We start from the raw sequence: 21794 nt of genomic DNA on the forward strand, positions 1-21794 counted from the left end.
ATGACTGGACTTAATGTGTTGACTGAACTTAATTGCTTGGAAGGATTTTAGTATCAGCAACAGAACCCAACTGAGTCTAGTAGTAACCATATCCCAATGTCTGTCAGACTGAGAGTGAGTATTTTCATTACCAGCAAATCTGCTGATTGCTGTGTCTGTCTGTTCACTTTATCATTTCCCCAATAAACTCCAAGGAACTGGTGAAAAATCATCACAGTGGCATCCTCACATCTAATTTTCTCTGACAAACAAACAACGCCACACCCAAAGATATTCATGTTTGCGGTTGTACATGAAAAATCATTTGAATCATTATCGGATAATCAAAATTTGTGATAATTAACCTCCTGCCTGTTCAGTGATCAATCATTGTAGCTTTTAATTTTGCTTCAAAATGATTTTTTCACTTCCCTCTAGTGGCCTCACTGATAGATTTTTGGTAAATTAGATATTTGCAGAAACACTGTGTGTCTGAGATTTCTGCCTACAGCCAAAAACCTCACCTCCTGGCAAAATTGTACAGCAACATTTTTTCTAGTAGAAAACATTTCCTAGATAATCCACCGAACATATTGACTGACTGAAAATAAATATTCACAGGAGAAACCTCAATGGTGAAACCGAAAGGATCTTCATGCTGGATAACACTTTTATGTGGTTTTATTGAACCAGAGAGAAAAAAGCAAATCAGCATCAGCATATGCATTGTGAGTAGGATGAGAGATGCATTTACTGTACTGCATTTGCATGAAAGATGATGATTAATGGCACATGCACCTAATGAGGTTACATGCATCCAGTATGATCCAAACTGCACTGTGCCTAGAGCTTAGAATAACTCTACACTAACTCGAAACCAAATCCCTGCACTCTCCCACACACTCTCTTTATCTCTCCCTCTCCCCTCTCTCTCCCCCTCTCTCTCTCTCTCTTACACACACACACCCACAAACAAGCACACATACTTTAGTAAGTTACATGAAGGGGAGTGTCTTACTGAAGTGACATCTCATTGAAGCGTTGTCTCAGTTGAGAATATAAGCGCTTCTGTCCAAACACACACACACACACACACACACACACACACACACACACACACACACACACACACACACACACACACACACACACACACGCGCACACTCAGAGCAGTGTGATGTATAAATGATCAAGAGCAGAGAGAACAGCAGGACATCATCTTTCTCCCTCTCTCGCCCACCCAGAATCCCTCATTCTCCCCCTCATCCCTCGTTCCCCACACGCTCTCTCTGTCTATCCATCTCGCCCACCCACCTATCTCTGCTCTTAAATATGTAATGAAATACAACAAGCGTTGACACATGGGTACTGTGTGTGCCTCCTCGGCTTGTTGCCCTTCCCGCTCTCATTTGCCTCTCTGCCACAGTGAATGCTGGGAAGAGCCACACAGATAAACTGGGGTTATGTGTGTTTCCCTCAAACACCATTTTACTATCATCTTTGTAAAGCTGTGCTGTTTCTAAGAAATGATGCAAAGAAAAAGAGGATGAATCAAACTGAGGCAGAGCTGCAGTTTTTAACAACATCAACTGTCTGCTCAAATCACACTGGCTGCGCCCTGTGCTGCGTACGCCGTTTAATACACCGTAGACAACAGTTTTATTTTTATTTTCGACTTGATTTTTGTCCTAGTTCTTCGCTGCCTGGGGCAATATCGGTGATTTTGTGTGCATTCCTGTTTGCCTGCGTGTGTAGAGAGAGACAAGGGCTTTTGTGGTAGGCTACCAGTGATGCGCCTCTTTTCCTTCGCTGTGCCCTGCTCTGGCCCTGGGTGCTCGTTTCGCTGCTGATCTTGGTGCTGTAAACACGTTTACAGGGTAGAGAGGTAATTACGCACAGACATCCAACATTAGGCCTAATGGCTGTAGGCCATGACTAATTCACCAGGTCGCAGAGGGGTTTACCCGGTTCTGTTGTCACACAGCCTTTAACTACTCCTGTGCCAGTGTGCATGTGAGAAGGCTGACTGGTGTTTCTTTTAGTTAGTTACAAATGAGCACCAAACTTGTGCACCTATTTCTCAGTGTGCAGCTTTAATTACATTAAATTAATAATTCAACGTTTTGTGAAATACGCTTAGGCTAATTGGCTTCTTTTCCAAGAGTTATATCAATGTGAGGATCAATACCACTCCTATATCTCTGTGTTAAGACAGAAAGGCAGATTAGCTTAGTTATAAAGATTGGAAGCAGCCTACAGTAGCACTGTCCGTAAGTTAGCTTTGTTAAAGTTAAAGTAAAGTAAAGGCTACATAATAGCTACACCTCAAAAGCTTTTGATTTGATTTTCAACTTTTTTTATATATTTTTTTTTTAAATTATTAACAATTAACAAGCTATCAGTGATTTAACCCTAACCCTCTATTAGTAGGCCTATTTCTTGGTCTGAGCACAAGACCTCCAGAAACCATTAGCGGCCCTCTTTACATTTAGTTTTATAGATTTATCAAATACAACACTTAGATTCTGAGGTTTCGTTTTGTGGATTTTTTAAGATAGCTATGCTAAGCTGCTACAAGCTAACAAAAAAGGGGTTAATGGAAGTCATGCTTACCTTGTGAGGCAACTGGACTTCACAAAAGTAAGAATCCATCTTGCCCTGTGGAAAAGATCACTCTTCTAGTCTACTAAATGCCTTTGGAAAGAGTTTACAAACGGCTTTCCTGATAGTAGGGAAAAGGTGAAAGATGCTAAATCTGATTGGATGAAGTCAGCTTGCATGAGATGGTGATGGAAAGTTGATCCATCCTATCACCTTAAGGGTAATGAGGCACAGTGTCACCAATACATACAATAGTTTATCCACCAGAGAGCCAAGTCAGTTTGATTTATGTAACCCAGAGTCAAGCAGAATCCCAAATTTGTCCCAGAGGGTTCGACAACAGTGCACCTGTCCTCAGAGGATCTAGGAATTCTTCTAACAAAAGCAGAAAAACACAGGGGGAATTTGTTTTCAGGGAAAAAATAATTGTATGTGTAAGCTTTTGAACATAGACTCTCAACAACAATGGTATCAGGATCAAATATGAGTCTTGACCAGACTCTAATTAAAATACTAGTTTTTAAGTGTTATTGGCACAATGGTAAATACAAGGTAGCAGACACTTACATAGCATCAATAGAGCAGTAATAAGCCAATTTCTGTCGGATGCTCTATACAGTCCTATTAATGTTTCTCTTCTCTTCCTCAAGGTTTTATGTTTGTGTTTTATTACATTTTTTATCACCATCTATATTCCATTACAATAAACTACAGTTAACTTCAGTCATGAGCAACATTGGCTGTTTTCTGCAAACACAATTATCAGCACTCAGGGGTCCAATTTTTATAAAAGCATTTTTTTTGCAGCAGCAGCAGCAGCAGTTCATTACAATGTTTATGTTTATTGGGTTTGGATTAATGGAAATGGAAAGAGAATACATGCAGATAATGTGGGTCCATCTACAGAATTTGAATTCATATAAAGTAATTTGTGAAAGCAGAAATGTTCACTTTTTCTTTGTGTACACAGCGTGCTTTGGGGTGGATTTAGCTTTCTCTATTAGTGTGAGTGCCTCTTATAATTGTCATGAATATCATTTTAGCTCATACAGATTAGCTTCGTCCTGATAATATTATCCAACTTCAAGCAGTTGCAGAGTGTTTTTTTTTACTGAACGATTTCACGCAGCGCCAGGTTTTGCTAAAAACAAAATCTCCTACAACTACTGAATAAGTGGAGGGAAATATCTGCTGAACATAAATCTACCTGCCAATTGTTTTGTTATTCTCTTTACAGTGTGATGAAAGGGCTTTTTCTAAACCAGCTGTTGTTTCTACTCTAGTGTGGCTCTCACCTGTCACAGGCTGAAACTCATTGGATCAGATATTCACGTCCACTTTGGCCTGAAGCCAGAGTCACAGCACTGTCAGCTATCATAGAACTACCTGTTCATTTTTGATCAATAAGTGTAACATGTATTTTCCTTCTCTCTCTCACACACACACACACACACACACCTGGATCCCCTCACAGCCTCCCCGTCTTACCGGTACTTTCTGCTGACAGGGGATTCACAAGAACTTCCCGCTCAGACATTTCTAATCAGCATTTGGCTGTGCAATTAGCATATGTAAGTGCATTAGCATAGCGGCCCACACTACCCAGACACTCTGTAAGGCTGTTTGATAATTGAAGTCTGTGTGAAGTGTGTGTTTGAGAGTGTGTGTGACAGATGGTTTGGAGAGGACACAAGTCTCGGCTGAGTGATACTGGAAGCTACAGAGCAAAAGAAAGTACAGCAGAGCAGGCTGCATGCGGACTAGTTACATTAATGTTGTTATCACAGCCATTGTTTTTAAGCTGCTTTTACTGCAGCATTAGTGAGACATGTTAGTTTTATTACAACATTAAAACACCTGGAGTTGCATATTGAAGTTTTTGACACAACTTGAATCTAAATAAGGTTGTATTATCAGTAACTTGTAAATGTATTGTCTTTATGCATGGTTGGTCAAAAATAAACAATGTGGAATCATATGGGCTGAATCATAAAGCAGCTATGTATCTGTATCAGTGTTTTGGAATGCATTCATATTTTGTGTTTTATTATATACGTTTCTTTCTGGAGAAGTGGTGCGTGACTTCAGGGAGCTCATCACAGACACAAGCTGCATCAGATCTTAGGAGCCATGAGGGGGAAAAATCTGGTTTTGGTCGCAGCTTTCTCAAATTTCCACCAACACTCACAACTTATATTTCATGCACAAATCTACTATAAGGGAAATGAAGACATTAGCCTCACAACCAACCTCAGCATCAGTATGAAGGGTGTTGCATTATAGAAAATGCAATTTGGTGGCTTTTTGTGGTTAATTGAAAATTAAACATACAGTCCAGAAGTATTTGGACAGTATTTTCTGTTCCCCAGGCTCAGTGTATATAATAGCAGTATAGATCTAAGCCTGAATTTGAGTATAGGTTTACATTCGTAAAGAAATGTGTGGGTGATACAGTGCCCAACATGTTTCAAGTTACAAGTTTCAAAAGTAACTGGACAGATACACTTGAAATCTATCTACAAAATCAAATGTATTATTGTGTCCACTGCAATCAGTTGGATCTTCCCTGTTGATGCTCCCCCAGGCCCTCACTGCTGCAACCCTCTGCTTGTTACGGACTGTCTCTCTCTCTCTCTCTGTAGACTATACTCAATTGTATAGAGATGGGGATTGAGGAAATCCCCGCTCTTCACCCTGGAAAGATCTTTAGCCGTACGTGTAGGATCGTTGTCCTGCTCAATGATGAATGCCGATTGAGGTTTGATTCAGCTGAGTCTGCCACATTCTCTGCACATTTTGCAAATCTTGCACAGCAGCAGCCTGGTCTTTGTGTTTTTTGACCAGGGGTTTGTATCTTGAGTTGAATCCTCTGGGGTGATGGTCAGAAAACCTTCTCTTGATCATTGCCAAGGAAACATCTATTGCTACATCTTAAAGAACACTGACTTGCTGTGCAGTTAAGTTATTTTCTGCTCATCCACAAGACTGCTGTTCTTCAGTCTACCAGCTTGTTTTTCCATTTTCTAGTTTTCCTGTGCTTACTCAAGTTTTGACTGCTGCTCACTGACTGGTGTGGAGTGACTGATGATTGATTACACCATTGGGAGAATACTGCAGTGATACCATTTGTCTGCTGACAAATCTAGAAAATCTTGGTCAAACCTGAGCTATTTTCCAGTCACCAGTGCTGCCCTGCAAGCGAGAGGAACATTATGTGTGTTTAATCTGTTCAGTGAGTTGCAGAGAGGCGGAGCAGCAGTTTTGACTCAGACGGAGGCTGAGCGCCAGATGAGAGACCAAATAAGAAGTTTATTCTGTCGCTTCTAATTTTCTCACTGAGTGAATCATTTTGCATGTAATTATCACAGTTCAGCAGCTTGGAGATGCCTTGGATGTGACTCCTGGTCACTAATTCATATTTGTTGTTGTCTTACATGTTGTCTGAAAAAACATGTAATTGAGAACAGCTTTATTAGGCATTCAAATCAAATCAAACTTTGTTTATACAGCACTTTTCATACATTATAGCACAAAGTGCTTTACATTACAGCATTTTGTTCTTTAAATAAATTGATTGATTGATTGATTGATTGATTGATTGATTGATTGATTGATTGATTGATTGATTGATTGATTGATTGATTGATTGATTGATTGATTGATTGATTGATTGATTGATTAGCAGACATGGCTGTGTGTGTCTGCATAGCTGTGGAAATTGATACCATGCATCCTGATGACATTTCCCAGTGGGAGCATGTACTGTATAAGTTAAAAAGTATGGGGCCTAAAATTGAGCCTTGGGGCACACCACAATTGAGTCCATGTGTCCAAACTTACGAGAAATTTTCTATCTGTGAGATAAGAACTAAACCATTGAAGAGCAGTATAGAGAGGCCGACCAGGTGTCAAGTCTGTTTAAAAGAATCTGGTGATCTACTGTATCAAAAGCAGCGCTTAGATCCAGTAGCACAAGGACTGTAAGCTTGTGTAAGTCCAAATTGCACTCAAGATCATTACAATTTTCATTAGCACAGTATTTGTGCTGTGGTTCATCCTAAATCCAGATTGAAACTTCTCAAAAATAAAAAAAAATCATTCAACTGAATAAAACAAGTTTTTCTAAAATGTTGCTTAAAAACGGTAAGTTTGACACTGGTCTGTAGTTATTAAGAACATTAGGATCCAAATTGTTCTTCTTTAGAAGGGGTCTCACTACTGGCGTTTCAAGGGCAGCAGGGAAAGTGCCCGTCTGAAGGGAAAAATTCACAATATTCAAGAGCTCACCTTCAAAAGATCCATAAAACGTTTTAAAAAGTGATGTGGGAATTGGGTCGAAAAGGCAGGTTGTTGCAAGCATCTCAGCATCAACCAGGTCAAGACTGCCCAGTGTTTCCTCAGGTAAAAAAAAAAAAAAGCTTTCTAAGAACAGTATTTTGATTAGATAAAATAGAAGATATTATAAAATCAATTTTACCCCTCAAGTGGTCTGCAAAGTCTTCATAAAGGGAGTCTGTGGGAGTGTTTTGATATCTACCTTCTTTGTAGTTAGTGGAGCTACGAGATCAAGTGTTGATTTGAGTTTATTGATCAAATTTTTAATGATAAAATCACAGGATGCACGTACAGTAGCTGGGGAGTGCTATTTCAATAAAATTTGCAGCCACTTCTGAGGTATTATAGCGTTTCCTGACAGTTTGCACCAAGGTCTCCTGCTGAATAAAACTAAAAAACACACAGTAGGTCTGACGCTGCCAAATCCACAACAGAGGACACACTGGCCATACCTAGATCCAGAGCGTGTCCTCTGTTGTGAGTTGGCTGTGTGACATGCTGTGTGAAGTCCAAGCAACTCAGTAAATATAATAACTCTTTTACCATGGAATCAGATGGATCATCTATGTGCAGGTTAAAATCACCAGATGTAATGATAAAATTGTAAGTGGCATGGATTATTGATAAAATAAAATCAGAAGATTCACTGATAAAAGCAGTATCATGCTTTGATGTGTCTGTAGACATCAATGCAAAGAATTGAGGGACTGCATGGTGCTGAAAGGTGGTGTAGCTACTGATCAGGTATCACGTATAACACTGTACTGTATGTGAGCACAGATAACAAGAAACAAAACACAATGACATCAGTTGATTACAATAGTTTCCATCTACAACCTTAATCACTGACCAAAAAACAGTCCAGCCATGTACAGTGGACTTTGACCTAGTCTTATTTTCTTCCCTTCTCATCATAGTCTAAAAGGCCACTCTCAGCTCTGGACCACATGTGTTAATGTGCAGTTTCACCGCTGTTGGTCTAAAGGGCTGTATCTCCCACAAAGCTCTTCCAGTATTGATGTAAGCGCTGATCCTGAGCACATCAATGTAGAACCCAATATTTTGTGTCCAATTGAACTTGCTAAAGCTAACAAAGGGCCTGATGATGTGTCCTTATACTCATGGCCAAGACTGTAAATGAAATTCAAACTGTGGAAATGCATCAAGGTTTGAGTATCACAAACTAAAATGGCGTAGGGTGTGATTTTCCTAATCCTCGTGGAGTTGTAGTAAAAAAGCAACTGATTTTCCTAATGTCACTACACACACAGCTTTTAGTATGGTTGGTGGGTGACTGCTGTCAGAGCTGCAGATAATAATGGTTCTGTGCAACGTTCGCAAACCCAGTTCACCGTGCATCTGCAGCCGTGACCTCATTTAATCTCGGAGTTGTACGCATCCTCTCCAGCCGAGCCTGCCTCACAGCCATCAGGATCAAAGAGAGATTGGTAGTTGTGAGTCAGTTATCCTTTATTCAGCTGTGGAAATATGTGAAGCACAGAGAGAGGGAGAGAAAAAGAGATCACATGAGTGGTGGGAGTCTTGCTTTAACTCATCTCCCTGCTTTGGTGCTTTCGTACCTTTCATCTCGTGCCTTTTTCCGCCTCTCTCTTTCCCCTCCACGTCTTCCTCGGCCGTCCAGTCTCCACCGGGTCTCACACCTCGTTCCCATTCGTGTCTTACACACTTCCACCTTTTCATTCTGGCTTTCTGGCCCAGTGCCTTCATCACTCCCCCTCTCTCTCTCTCTCGACATTTTATCTTTCTATCCTTTCTCCTCACGTTTCTGCCAAAAACCCTACACCTCTGAGGTCATTCGGTTATTTATTGATTCACTGCCTGTCTCTCTCCATGTCATCCCCTCTATTATCCGAGGTTTGAAATCACTGCTCCTTAATGCCAAAGTAATCCAACAACTCTCTCTTGTCTTCTTCTGCTCTGACCGTGTCCACTATAGTTTGAAAAATCTGTTTATGTGCATGTCGACAACTTAGTTTTTGCAATATTTTCATGAAGAACGCACCAAAATGTCAAATTAAGAGGAAAACAACATTTGCCTTTCCTAATTTGGTTGGCAAACTATATCAGACTGCATTACAGCCAACGTGCAGACAGACACCAGCAGGGCACAGAGGTCATATTCATTGGTTACACACACATTAAACACATTATACATGCAGAGTTTCTTATGGCTGATTTAACCTTTTTTGAGAGAGTTTGTCTCTTTTGAAAATTCAATAAAAACTAAAGGATTTTAGCATTCTCCACCAGAATTACAAACCTACCACTATAGAGCCAGGTAGGAAGAGAACTAAATATATTGACAAAAGCTGAGCTGAACAAATAATTAAAACATAAACAACGGTTTAATACTCTAGAATGTGTACATAGTTTTGTTTGTTGGCTTATGAAAAATGTCTCAGGTAAAACTCTGCTGGGATCCTGGCTACAGCCCTGGATCTAGGTTTGGTTATTCTGCTAAGTCTCGGTTGGTTAAATGTACACTCCTCTGTAGCGCTCCATCATCACCTATATCATATTGCGTGCAACCAAACTCAACCAGGAGTAACACATTTACATGACACTTGGACTGTGTGACTGACTTTCATTTACTGACATTCTAAGAGAGTGACACATAAAGATGAACATGAACATCACCCATGGAAGCTCTGAGTGGATGTTGTGCCGTCACTGTCTGCTGAATTCCCAGCCGAGACTTTTTCTGCATGCACTCAAAGCTGCATACTACCTTGATAAAAATTAAACGAACAAGCTATATAAAAATTCACCTCCATGCAGCCGTAATGAAGGGGGAAATTACCAGTAGAGACATAAATCCTTTTTTCTACCAAGCTGTAAACATGTTTATTTTTGCTGTAAAGTTGGTCATATTACTGTAACTTGGAGTCTGTGGGGTTGACTCACTTTTGGAGACAGCCTCAAGTGGCCATGTGGAGAAGTGCAGTTTTTGGTATTATAGCCCTGCTGCCTGGAGTGATGATTTGCAAAGTTGGAGTCACCAGGGCCTAAAGGTTTAATCTAGAGTAAAATTATCTGGATTTTGAAATCCCTTTTTTTGCTATCCAGGATCACGTGATCCGTTCTACTTTTATCCCAGTTGTTCAAAGCAAAGTTGGATTGAATCAATATAATCCAGATACAAACTTTTCAAGATCAACAAATCCGGATAATGAGTGCTCTAAATGGGACTGTGTATCACACTGAAGGTTATACAGACTGGATTATACGAGATCCAATCCGATCTCAGAATCCATTTTTAGTTTTAAACAACCCATTTTCTAGATTTGATCCAATCAATTATCCAAAATCTGATTAGATTGCCTTTTGAACAACTGGGCCCAGATAGATGGCCTTGTAACTTTACTGCCTGTGCAGAATTAAAATCGCTGCATAAGCTTTTACAAAAGGCCACAGCAGGGAGGAAATAGATCCAGATCTTTAGCTTTCGAAGTCAAATAAGGTCATTGTGATAATGACAATAAAAGGCGGGAGTCCGTTCTGGGTTTATATCAGCATAGACTTTCAGCCTGTCACTCACAAGAGAGAAGAATGTAACATTGAGGAAAGTGAAAAAATGATTTTGAGATTAAAATGAAACTCCATCAAAGTGACTGATTCTGAAAAACAGAATTTGTACTTGAGCAGATGGAAGAATAACTACTAAAGGGACTCACATACAGTGAGGAGAAAATATCACGTACAGACACGAGATAAGAGCTTTTAGAAAACGTACAGGCCTGTAAATTGCTTGCAAATTACAATTATTGGAAATCACAATTGTGCAGTTGTAAATTGTGCTGATTTATCCTTGTGTGTGTGTGTGTACGTATGTTAGTGCATGTGCATGGTGGCGAGGCGACCACCGGCTGTTTGGAGAGCAAGTTAAAGCAGCAGCCCCGAAGATCTGACTCTGAAGGTTCCCTGTTTGAAAAAATCTGCCAGCTGCTTCAGCACACACACACACACACACACACACACACACACACACACACACACACACACACTGCTGTGGCTTCTCACTAAGTGGATCATCAAATAATCAAAGCCAGTCAATGTTTGAATTAGCCCTCTGTTTCGTATTCAGCCTGTGGCTCCTTTGTAGCGTTCCTCATAACACTGATACTACTGTATGTAGCGGTGCAGCAGTGACAACTTACACTGTTGATATGGATCGTTCGGCGCTGCGTCTTTTTCTTTTCTTTTTAGGGGCTTTCTCTTTCTTGTGTTGTGGAATAAAAAAAAAATAGAGAGTGTGTAGAACGAGAGAGCTGAGGAGCGAATGGAAGATTAAAGAGCGAAAGCAAAGTGAAGGATCAAAGAGATTCTGTGTGTGTGCATGTGAGTGTGTGAGAGAGAGAGTACGAGTGTGATAGCATATCTAATAGTAAAGGTGTGCTGCGTCATAATGTAGTGGAATGGTAAGCCAGTGAATCGAACACTACACACAGCTGAGCGCACACACATTTTATGGAAAGACAGTGATTGAGGTGAAAGAGCATTGTGTCAGTTTCCGACTCTGTATGCTGTGTATTAACTTTTCTCTTGTTTTTCTCTTTTTTTCCCTTTTCCCTTCACACCTCCTTTTCCATCTTTTTTTCTTTTTTTCATCTTTTTGCTGCAATACAATTTTTCATCCTTGCCCCTTTTCCCCTTAAAACTCATTTTTTGTTTCCTTACTATTTCCTTCCCCGCCCTCATTTCTTCCTCCTCGCTTCATTTTTCCCACCTTCCCCTCCCTCTGCTTCCCGGGACACAGAGAAAGGTAACTGCTCAACTCCTCCCACCCACACCCCGTCGTTGTACAATTACATCAAATCAGTGGCTTTGATTTGCCCAGAGTCACTGTTGCTCTTAACAGGAGTGCAGCAGCAACTATTGAAGGTCTAAATCATTGCTGTTAAATCATCAACGGGGACACTCTGGCCTCAGGCTATTTCCTATTAAGAGTTGCATGCTGTTTTATAGCGTTTTGATTCTCCAGAGACGGAGCAGAAGTCATAAAAGACCCATTTGTGGTATGCGAGGCAAGGCCACTCATGCTGCTTCTGTGACACACTGCTCAAATGTCCCTGAACATAGCGCAGTGGACACACACACACACACACACACACACACACACACACACACACACACACACACTCATCGCATCATACTTCCCTATTCTGGCCACAGGCGGAGAGGCATTATCGACCCAAAGTGTGTGAGCACACAATTAAGCAGAGGAGACAGGCCGGATAATGGACTCATAAACACAAAGAGCCCGGTGTGATAAATGCCGGCTGTGTTTGCCATATTTCTGTTTGCGCCTATGGTTAATCTGGAGCGTACGCTGTGTATGTATATGTGTGTGTGTGTGTGTGTGCGTGAAGCTTGTTGAGTTGCATCTGGCGACACAGCCATCCAGCTGGCGTCTCTGCATGTTTCCACTCCCTCTCTCTCACTCTTTGTTGTCTGTTTACTCAATCATTTCAGTCCTGGCTGGAAACACGACCTCATACCTTTTGTTCTGCAGCTTGTCTCACCTGTTAATGAGGAGGAAATGTGTCTATCTTTCATCTTTTCTGTCTGTGTGTGTCAGTGTGTGCGTGAGTGTAGTATCTCCCTCATGCAGCTGTGTTTCATCTCCCACCCACTCTGCGCATAAAGTTTCCTTCTCAGCGGAGCTTCTTCTCTTACGCAAACCCTCATCCTCCTCATTTTCACTGCCATGTGGCATCATTGAGAGGTTTTCCGGCACTGGTACACACATCTGCCTCTCTGTATGCCTGTGTGTATGACTGTGTGTATGAGTGTGTGTATGAGCCAAAATGGGAAACTACCTTTTTCAGAAAAGTAACGACTGCAGAGATACCTGCTGCCTGTGGACCAAAAAACTATCCCACAAAGCTCATGTTAAACAGGCTATTAAGTAATGCATTCATCAAATAAACCTTTACTGGTGTGAAAGGAGTTGCAGCGACAGCAGTAAAGTTTAAAGGAGCCTTTAAATGACACAAGTAATGAAGCAACGTTTTCACAATAAATGAGTGAGCTAATTAGAGGCACAGCTCCTCCAAGAAATGTCTAGAGAAGGGGTAAATAGATCATGATGCAAAATGGAGTAATAATAATACTGTTGTCCTTTGTGTTTTGTTTTTAATTTATGCATGAAATGTCTTGCAACTTGTTTTGGTGGCTCTTCTGTTTCCATTGTTGAACAGCTGACAACGCAAACAGGTGCAATGCAAGGAGAGGACTGGGAGGTTTTGTTTCACTGACGGAGCAGATGAGAGTAATACAAGGTTTAATCAGTGGGAGGGATTTGAAATGGAGAGTAATTAAAATGTTTACAGACACAGTTGATCTTGCCTGATATTGAGCAGAACAAACTAAGAAAAACAGTTGGAAATGTAAAATACAAACCAGCAATCATACTGTCTCTGCATATTGGCCTTAAGCTGCTGCCCCTCTGGGACGAAGTGTCTCATCACAATATCCAGCAATATCCAAAGCTGGCTCTCCAAGGAAGAGAGGGAAATAAAGTGGATGAGACCCTCATACAATATATAATGGAATGAAAAAGTGTTATGAGATGGAACAAATATCATCAAGGCGAAAAAGGCGAAATTGCACATTTACAAATAGATGGAATCCTGTGATGGGTTTATTTATGTTATTTTCCATGTATTGTGTTTTCTTAAGTAAATAACCCGCAATTATTCTCTCCTCCTCTCCCTCTCCTTACATACTGTATGTGCTTCATGCTACAATGTTGAAACTCCCTTCTTGCTGAATGAACAGCATATTGAGTTTTTTTTTCTCACCATTGGTGAATTATGATATTAATTGTGGTTTCTTCTAGCATATGCAGTAATTATATTATAAGACAACAAAGATTTTTACTCACTGCCTCTTTAATGAAGCAAAACATTCAGTCCATCTGCTCTTGAGGTGCATTAAACTGTCTTTGACTGTATTAGAAATACACATGCTGATAACCTCTGTGCTTCTTCTATCCGTGCTTCAGGGACTTTGCCTACGTGGCGAGAGACAAAAACACGCGGGTGCTGAAGTGCCACGTGTTCAGATGTGATACCCCTGCCGCAGCCATCGCCACAAGTCTCCACGAAATCTGCTCCAAGGTGGGTGTCATTACCGTCGCCGCCTCCACCTGAATGAGTCTGCTGCTCTGAAACAAGCAATCAAGCTTTAATCAGGGAACTACTGAAGAGCGAGAGAGAAAAAGCTTTCTGCTGATGCAGTTTGTAAGGTTGTAACTTCAATGACAATCCTACTGTCCATGGATGTTACACCAAACTAATGGCTAGGAGCACAAAACAGTGACCTGACAAGATTTCTGTTATCTTTTAGTGGAGAAGTAAGAGCTGAGGAGAGAAGTTTTAAGAGCCTTCACAGGGAGGACAGGAGATAAGACTGAGGTTGTGCGTGCTGTGCCGAGCTGTGCGTGTGTGTTTGTGTGTGTGTGTGTGTGTGTGTGTGTGTTTATAAGTTGCAGCACAAAGAAACACTTTCATACATTCATACACACACACAAATATACTACTTCCTGGTTGTTTCCCCAGTAAACTTGATATCATTGATGATCACATGCAACAACAGCAATGACAACAATATGACAGACGATGGATGGGATCCTGCAAAGTGGTTAGTTGGTCTTTGTCAACAGGAACAAAATCATCAGATATTTATTGTACTAGGCAAGGCAATTTTATTTTTTACAAACAGTTTGTCTTAAAGGGCTTCACATGGCATCATAACAACATCCTCTGCCCTTAGACTGAGGAAAAACTCCGTGGAAAACCCTTTTAACAGGGAAAAATCGGAGAAACCTCAGGGTGAGCAACAGAGGAGGGATCCCTCACCCAGGACGGACAGATGTGCAATAGATGTTGTTACATACAAGAAAACAGTTTATAGTTTATAACACACAATGTGGGAACATGGAAATGTTAACAAGAGCTGATGGAGGCAGCTTCTGGTGGGAGGAAAGGCAGGGAGAGCAGGCCAGCTTAATGGGGGGACTGGATGGCAGACTGGTTCATGGGAAGGGAGGGCAGGTGTGTTTCACTGTTCACTATTCTCACTTCAGTGACACAGTTTTCACTAAAATACAAGCAACTGACTTAATGTTGCCTCTTTTAAATGAATTTCCTGTCTGTCGTGTGGACTGTGGACCATCATACTACAGAGACAGCCATATAGTGAACCTCCCTGTGAAGAAAATAACAAATTGCTGGAGCTCTGCTTGCACTGATTGCTGCTGCACCAATGAAAGAGGGCCCACCATTTAAATAGCTTACTCTGTACATGACCTTGTGGGTACGCCAAACACACACATTTGGATGTGATGTGGATCCTTTCAGTGTCTGGAATAGGAAATGATGGCAACTTTCAACTCATGGGGAAAAATGTGCAGTTTGTCCAGTCAGGCTCCATCAGGGTCAGTGATGACATCCCAGATCAGCAGGCCGGGAGCTTTGCCAGCTGAGCCTGCAGCAGCTGAAGCTCCAACAGTTTGCTGATACACCGTTGGAGCTCTGTCATCCAACACAGCAGTGACGATGTGACTGTTACTGAGGTTTTGTCAAAGGCAGAACAGGGACTTAAGCTTTGACTTAGTTTTCATCAGCAGTTGAACCTGCTCCATCTCCACCATACCATCCTGTAGTATCTGGAGCTCTGACATCTCCTGACTATATCTCATCTTCATAAACAGGTGCTTTCAATGTCACATGAGATAGTGGTGACTGGAAATCTGTCATCCACTGACTCTATGTGTCAGCCTCATAGTCAGAACCAGCCGTGTCTGAGCCTCCATCATCTGTGTCAGTACCAGCTGACACACTGTCACCCCCTGACTCTGTGCCAGCTTCACTGTGAGTGACAGAAGACTCTCATTCATCTGGGTGGTCAAGGGAGTGGACAGTCATAAAGTCAAGGGCAACATCTGCATAAGAACTGGTGTCATTAGCCAGGTGAGCATTTGTAACGTAGCCTTAGTGCTTAGCTGGGAGCAATTCTCTTCTCAGTGTCCAGATGAAGCAACTCATTTGTTACACTTAAACATGCTGACTTCAGCTCTTAGGTGGCTTAAAGTCACCGGACAACCTTTATCCCTCCTTCATGAGGTCCCAAAGACTCTGTCCAGCATTTTAATCACCAGCCACAGAAGGTCTTGGATTCTCCATGAATGTCATCACAGTCTCAAGCATTTCTAAGTTCAAACACTTGGTAACATTGCCAAAACATAATTTCCAATGAAGGTCCATGCAAGATGTCTTAGCATTTAGCTTGAAACTGCATGTGGCCGAGGATGGCTCCACATCATACCTATCTATCTATTAAATCTGGTTAATTTCTTTTAATCTTCCCAAACCCCAATTCTTCCTTTCTGTTTTTTATTTCAAAACAAAGCGGCCTGGGTGACCTCATTAAACTGTTTTACTTGGTATTAATAGTGTGTATTATGTGAAGTCTATTATGCTAAACAATCAACAGACAATGACATAGAAATGGCCTCAAAGACTAGGGTTGATGGTATTCTCTCTTTAGAAACACTTCACTTCACAAGTGCTTCTGTAGACAAAGAGAGTCCAGTCTGTCCTGAGGCCAGCAGTGACCTTGTAAAGCATGAATCTACCTGAAAATATTTCAGATTTTCTTCCTTAGAGGCATGTTGACCCATTTAGTGAGAAATGTTTTTCCTTTAATTTCTTCTTATCCCCTTCTTCAAACTGAAGGGTGAGTAAGTGAGTGTGTATCTGTGTATGCATGTGTGTGTCTGTGCGTGTTAGGCCATGCCTCTTCATATTGCCTATTTAAAACATAGTGGTAGCTTTCTCTTTACTGCAGCGGAGAAACTTGGTGACCTGAGTCTTGCAGCTGAGTGGACTTCCCTTGTGTGTATGTGTGTGTTTGATAGAGAGAGTGAACAATAGAGAGAGAGAAAGAGGGAGAGAGAGAAATATGTGTGTATGCATGCGTCTTCTTGTATGTTCCCCTGTGAGCAAAGTTGCAGACTCACCATGGACTTTGATTAATGACACCTACAATTAATCAAGTGTCTGTAGCGGGAAGAGAGAGCAGTGACTCAGTGCAGCGGCCGTGCAGACTCCACAACTCTCCTTAGAGAGGCTCACTGCAGCAAAGGGTCAGAGGCAAAGCAAAGCAAAGAAAGACACTATAAGACGTTTATATTTGTTTTTAAAGTCTTACAGTCTCAGTAGAGACAGAATACAGACAGAAGTGGAAAGTCGGTAAATATTGAGAAACTGTTGGTTTTAGGCTTTTTCATAGGATGTGTAAACTGTAGATATTGGATATCACCAGTCGTAACCTTTAAGTATTATTATTTGTTTGCTTTAGATGTTAGTCTTCTTCACAGCAATGTTTTTTTTCTTTTTGCTTCATCTATTTTCATCCATATCTTTCTTCCCCCACTGTCTATCATCCCACCCTTTTTCATTTTCTCATTTTCTTTCCCTGTTTTTCTCCCATTCTACTGATATTTTATCCCCTTCCCTCTTCAATTTTTTCTCTCCCCTTGTTTAGATTATGGCTGAAAGGAAAAGTGCCAAGGCTGCAGCTGGCAGCTCCTCCCAGACCGGCTCTGATGTACCCCTACAAGGTACACACACACACACACACACACACACACACACACACACACACACACACACACACACACACACACACACACACACACACACACACACACACACACACACACACACACACACACACACACACACACACACACACACACACACACACTCTCTCTCTTTTTCTTTGAGTCTCGCTCTTTTGTAGCTTGTCAGGGAGAATTGGATTTGTCAGTTGTGTGCTATCTTGTGTGTCACATAACATCATTCCCCACACATATGAAACCATGTATGTTATTCTACTTTTAAATTTTTTTTTTTATATAAATGACCTAATCGGCTCAGGAATAGCTGTGCACATTTTTTAATAGAAAAGATAGCCGTGTTTGGTTCAATTACACACAGATAATGCTGACTCTACTACAACTCCTCTCTCTCCACAATCACTGAGCTTTATCCTTGCCACCACTAATTCTATTCACCGTTTCCTATTTCGCTAAGTCCCTCTGCTTGTTCCTCTCAGTCCCAAGTAATTATAGGCAGAATAAGAAAAAAGCACCAGCACAATTCATCCTCTACTGTAACTTCAGCCCATGTGTGTATCTGCTGAGCACTGGGGAAAGGAGCTTCAGCATCAGAATATAAAAGAACTATATCGCCTCTTCACTTACACAGGCAGTCGACCTCATTAAAATGCAATTAGTGTTTCTTTGAGGCGAAGCCTGATGCTCCACAGTGCCCATCCCAACCCCAGGATCAAAGAACTTATTGGTGAAACATCTCTCACATCTTTTGAAGCCATAACATACTTGAACTCATAGTCTTTTCATTTAAAAAATGGTATCAAGTGACAGGCGTGGTCTTCACAGTGGATATACCAGTCCATTAGCTTCATTAGGGGGGGTTTCATCCACTAAACTGACAACAGGTCTTGTTCTCACCTGGATTAGATTCCTAAAGGGTAGTTGAGAGTGCTGAGTTCTGTGTTGGGACACTTCAGAGGAGATTGGAGGCTCAAATCCCTAACTGTCCCAGTCGCTGTTGAAGTGTCCTTGGGCAAGACACCTTACCCACCTTGCCTCGTGTGAATGCGTATGAATGATCATGGTGGTGGTTGGAGGGGCCGTTTGGCAACATTGGCAGCCATGCTTCCGTCAGTCTGCCCCAGGGCAGCTGTGGTTACAGACATAGCTTACCACCACTGGTGTGGATGTAGTATGAATGAATAATGGTTTCCGTAAAGCGCCTTGGATATCAGAAGCACTATATAAATGTAAACCATTATTATTTATTATTAATATTAATGGCTGTGCTGTGCTCTGCGGACCTCATCCTGCATCCTGTCCTGCTTGTCCTCTCTTTTAAATATGGAGTTAATGTGTAAAAAATGTTCATCACTCATCATGTAACTCCTGTTGTCAGAGTGTTATTGGTGTGCTCTCGACGTCATTGGAAACAAGGGTTCAAAAACTGAATTTTCTTTTACAGCATTTTGAATTTCACTATAATGCGAACAGTTGGAGTCAATGCAAAAATTGCATTTTTAAACATCAGTTTTTCACTTATGGAGCCAATAAACCATTGTTTAAAACAAATCCAACATCTCCATGCTGTCTAGATGCAATTTGTGTATTTTCAGATTTTTGTCTTAACTGAATTTTTGACAGCAGTTTGAAATCTGCCTTTACACACTAACAGCTGCTGTCTTGCACACAGGTAACTGACTGGCTTAGTCAATTTGTAAAGCTACATGTGACATTTCCACTTGCCAACTAGCTCAGTGAGATACAGGATGGTTGTTGGTGTTGAAGATTGTGAGTTCAAGCCTCAGTTTATACAACATTTCCATATGAGAAATCTCCCCATACTTTTCACAAAGGTCCAGTCCCATGCCAGATGTCCTCAACTGGAAACACAAGACAATACTCCTGATGGCAGCGCTACAGCAAGCCTTTAAATTTCAAAACTTAAAAAAATTCATAACAAATCAACCATGTGCTACAGCTTCTGCCTAAAATTGCCCAGCCCCGACCATTGATGCACAGCAGCTATAATTTCATATTGACATTTTTTAAATCCATGATGAGAGAGATTGGGCAAAATGGTTAATAATTTATGTCACCACTTTGAGGAGGGGAAACCGTTTTTGTGCCATTTTTATTGAGTTAATGAAATTAACATACTTTGAACTGTGTGGTTTAACTTTTATCCAGTTTCAGTGCTTTGTATTTTAACCTTGTTAGACATTATTAAGCTTGTAAAGTTAACTGTGTGGTGTGATAATAACAAGGTCCTGAGGGTAAAGGGTGTTAACCCCCGCACTGATTGAAATGCAGGTGAGACAGCATCTTTGATCCTCCTCATGCAATGTGTATGGTAATCTTTTCTGCCCACAGGCCATTGTGTAAACAGACACAGCTGGGCTTTCTTGCAGAAAATATCCAGCCCTCTGAAATCCTGCATGCCTGTATGGGAACATATTTTTTCATGCCCTAATCATGTCAACAGCACCCTAAAATATTAAAATATTCACCACTGTTTGTTTATCTCTCTAGTTTTAGCCAATTATCATGTGGACTCTTTTGGAACTTCGCTGTGTTAGATCAAATTCCCAGCTCGGATCTGTGTGTTTTCCCTCTGCAGAGTTCCCGATGCCAAAGACTGAGCTGGTGCAGAAGTTTCATGTGCTGTACCTGGGTATGACATCTGTGTCGCGACCTATAGGTAAAACTGAACCCATGTTGAAACCCCTACATGCATCATAAGAAATGCTGCGTCCTTAAGCTGCTCAGACGTCTGTGTTGTGTCCTCAGGTATGGACATCATAAACGGGGCCATAGAGAGCCTCCTGACCTCCACAGGCAAGGAGGACTGGACTCCTGTCATACTGAGTATTGCTGACACCACTGTGGCTGTGATCAAAGAAAAGGCAAGCGGCTTTTTGTTGCTAAATGAATAAAACATGTGAATGTTCCCACCCATTAGAGAGGGAGATCTAATACAGCTCTGATTCTCCTCTTTGATGGCTGTGCAGGAGGAGGACGAGGAGGTGTTGGTGGAGTGTCGTGTCCGTTTCTTGTCCTTCATGGGCGTGGGACGAGATATCCACACATTTGCCTTCGTCATGGACACTGGAAGCCAGCACTTTCAGTGTCATGTGTTTTGGTGCGACCCTAACGCAGGCTGTGTGTCTGAGGCCGTGCAGGCAGCATGTGTGGTAAGCACATATTTAATTCTCTCATTATGAAATGATGATGAAATATTTTATGTTTGATAATATATGTTTAATAACTTATGTTACTTAGTTGTATCACTATTTCTAAATGAATGTTTAAAGGTGATTTTTTTTCTTTAAAGAAGCAGCTCTACATCTTGTACAGTACACTTTTGGTGCTTTCTTGCCAGGTATTAGATGAAAGGATTGATACTACTCTCATAGTTTTAGCATAACAGTGATGACAGTGGAAAACCAGCTAACCTGATTCTGTCCAAATGTTATAAAATCTTGCTACCAATGCACCAAAAACTTACGAATAACATTGCAAAATCCAAAGTATTCTTTATTTTTTATTTATATCCTGTGTGCAGTCTCATATGTTGGGCACTGGTACAACTACCTATGTACTTAGTGTATTTTTCTGTTACATGGTATGTGTTTATGTACATCTGATTATTATTAGATTTATGGTCACCTCTTAAGAAGAATCTGTCCGAGGGGAGACAACAAAGGATAATCTAATCTAATCTAAAATGCTTTATGTGCTGGATTGCACTGGATTGTGTTATATTTAGTTAGAGCCTGGCTCCCTGCCTCCCTCTGTTTTCTACCTATGGGCTCAGCTAACCTATTGCCTACTGGGAGTACGGTTTTGCATCAGATTTGCTATATCAACATGAATTGCATCTATCTTTGCATCTAAGTGTTGAAGTATGATGCACAACTATTCTACGTATAAATAACCAAAATACTGCAGGCAATATATTTTACATTCACTGTATTTTAACCTAAATCCCCCAAAATAAAAACTCCACTTTCCATCTCCTCTTCTTTCTTAGCTGAGGTATCAGAAGTGTCTGGTAGCAAGGCCGCCATCCCAACGCGCCGGTTCCTCCACCTCGCCCACTGCGGACTCAGTGACCCGACGGGTGACCACGAGCGTGAAACGCGGCGTCCAGTCTCTCATAGACACTCTGAAACCCAAGAAACAGCCGTCAGAGCTCCCTCAGCAATGACCCAGTCACCAGCGATCACAGCAC

At 41.2% G+C, this 21794-nt stretch overlaps 1 protein-coding gene across 1 annotated transcript in view; it reads left to right on the plus strand.

Annotated features, from left to right (window-relative positions):
* The window catches only part of apbb2a (amyloid beta (A4) precursor protein-binding, family B, member 2a), a 35675-nt gene extending 13881 nt beyond the window's left edge, over positions 1-21794 (plus strand). Inside the window, exons 9-14 of the mRNA XM_083981326.1 lie at positions 13943-14057; positions 17488-17563; positions 20181-20261; positions 20351-20466; positions 20572-20754; positions 21594-21794. Of these exons, the coding sequence (XP_083837452.1) occupies positions 13943-14057; positions 17488-17563; positions 20181-20261; positions 20351-20466; positions 20572-20754; positions 21594-21770 (748 nt within the window). The 3' untranslated portion in view covers positions 21771-21794. The remainder of the gene's footprint in view (positions 1-13942; positions 14058-17487; positions 17564-20180; positions 20262-20350; positions 20467-20571; positions 20755-21593) is intronic.

This window comes from Trachurus trachurus, assembly GCF_905171665.1.
Source record: "Trachurus trachurus genome assembly, chromosome: 10".
Classification (NCBI taxonomy): domain Eukaryota; kingdom Metazoa; phylum Chordata; class Actinopteri; order Carangiformes; family Carangidae; genus Trachurus; species Trachurus trachurus.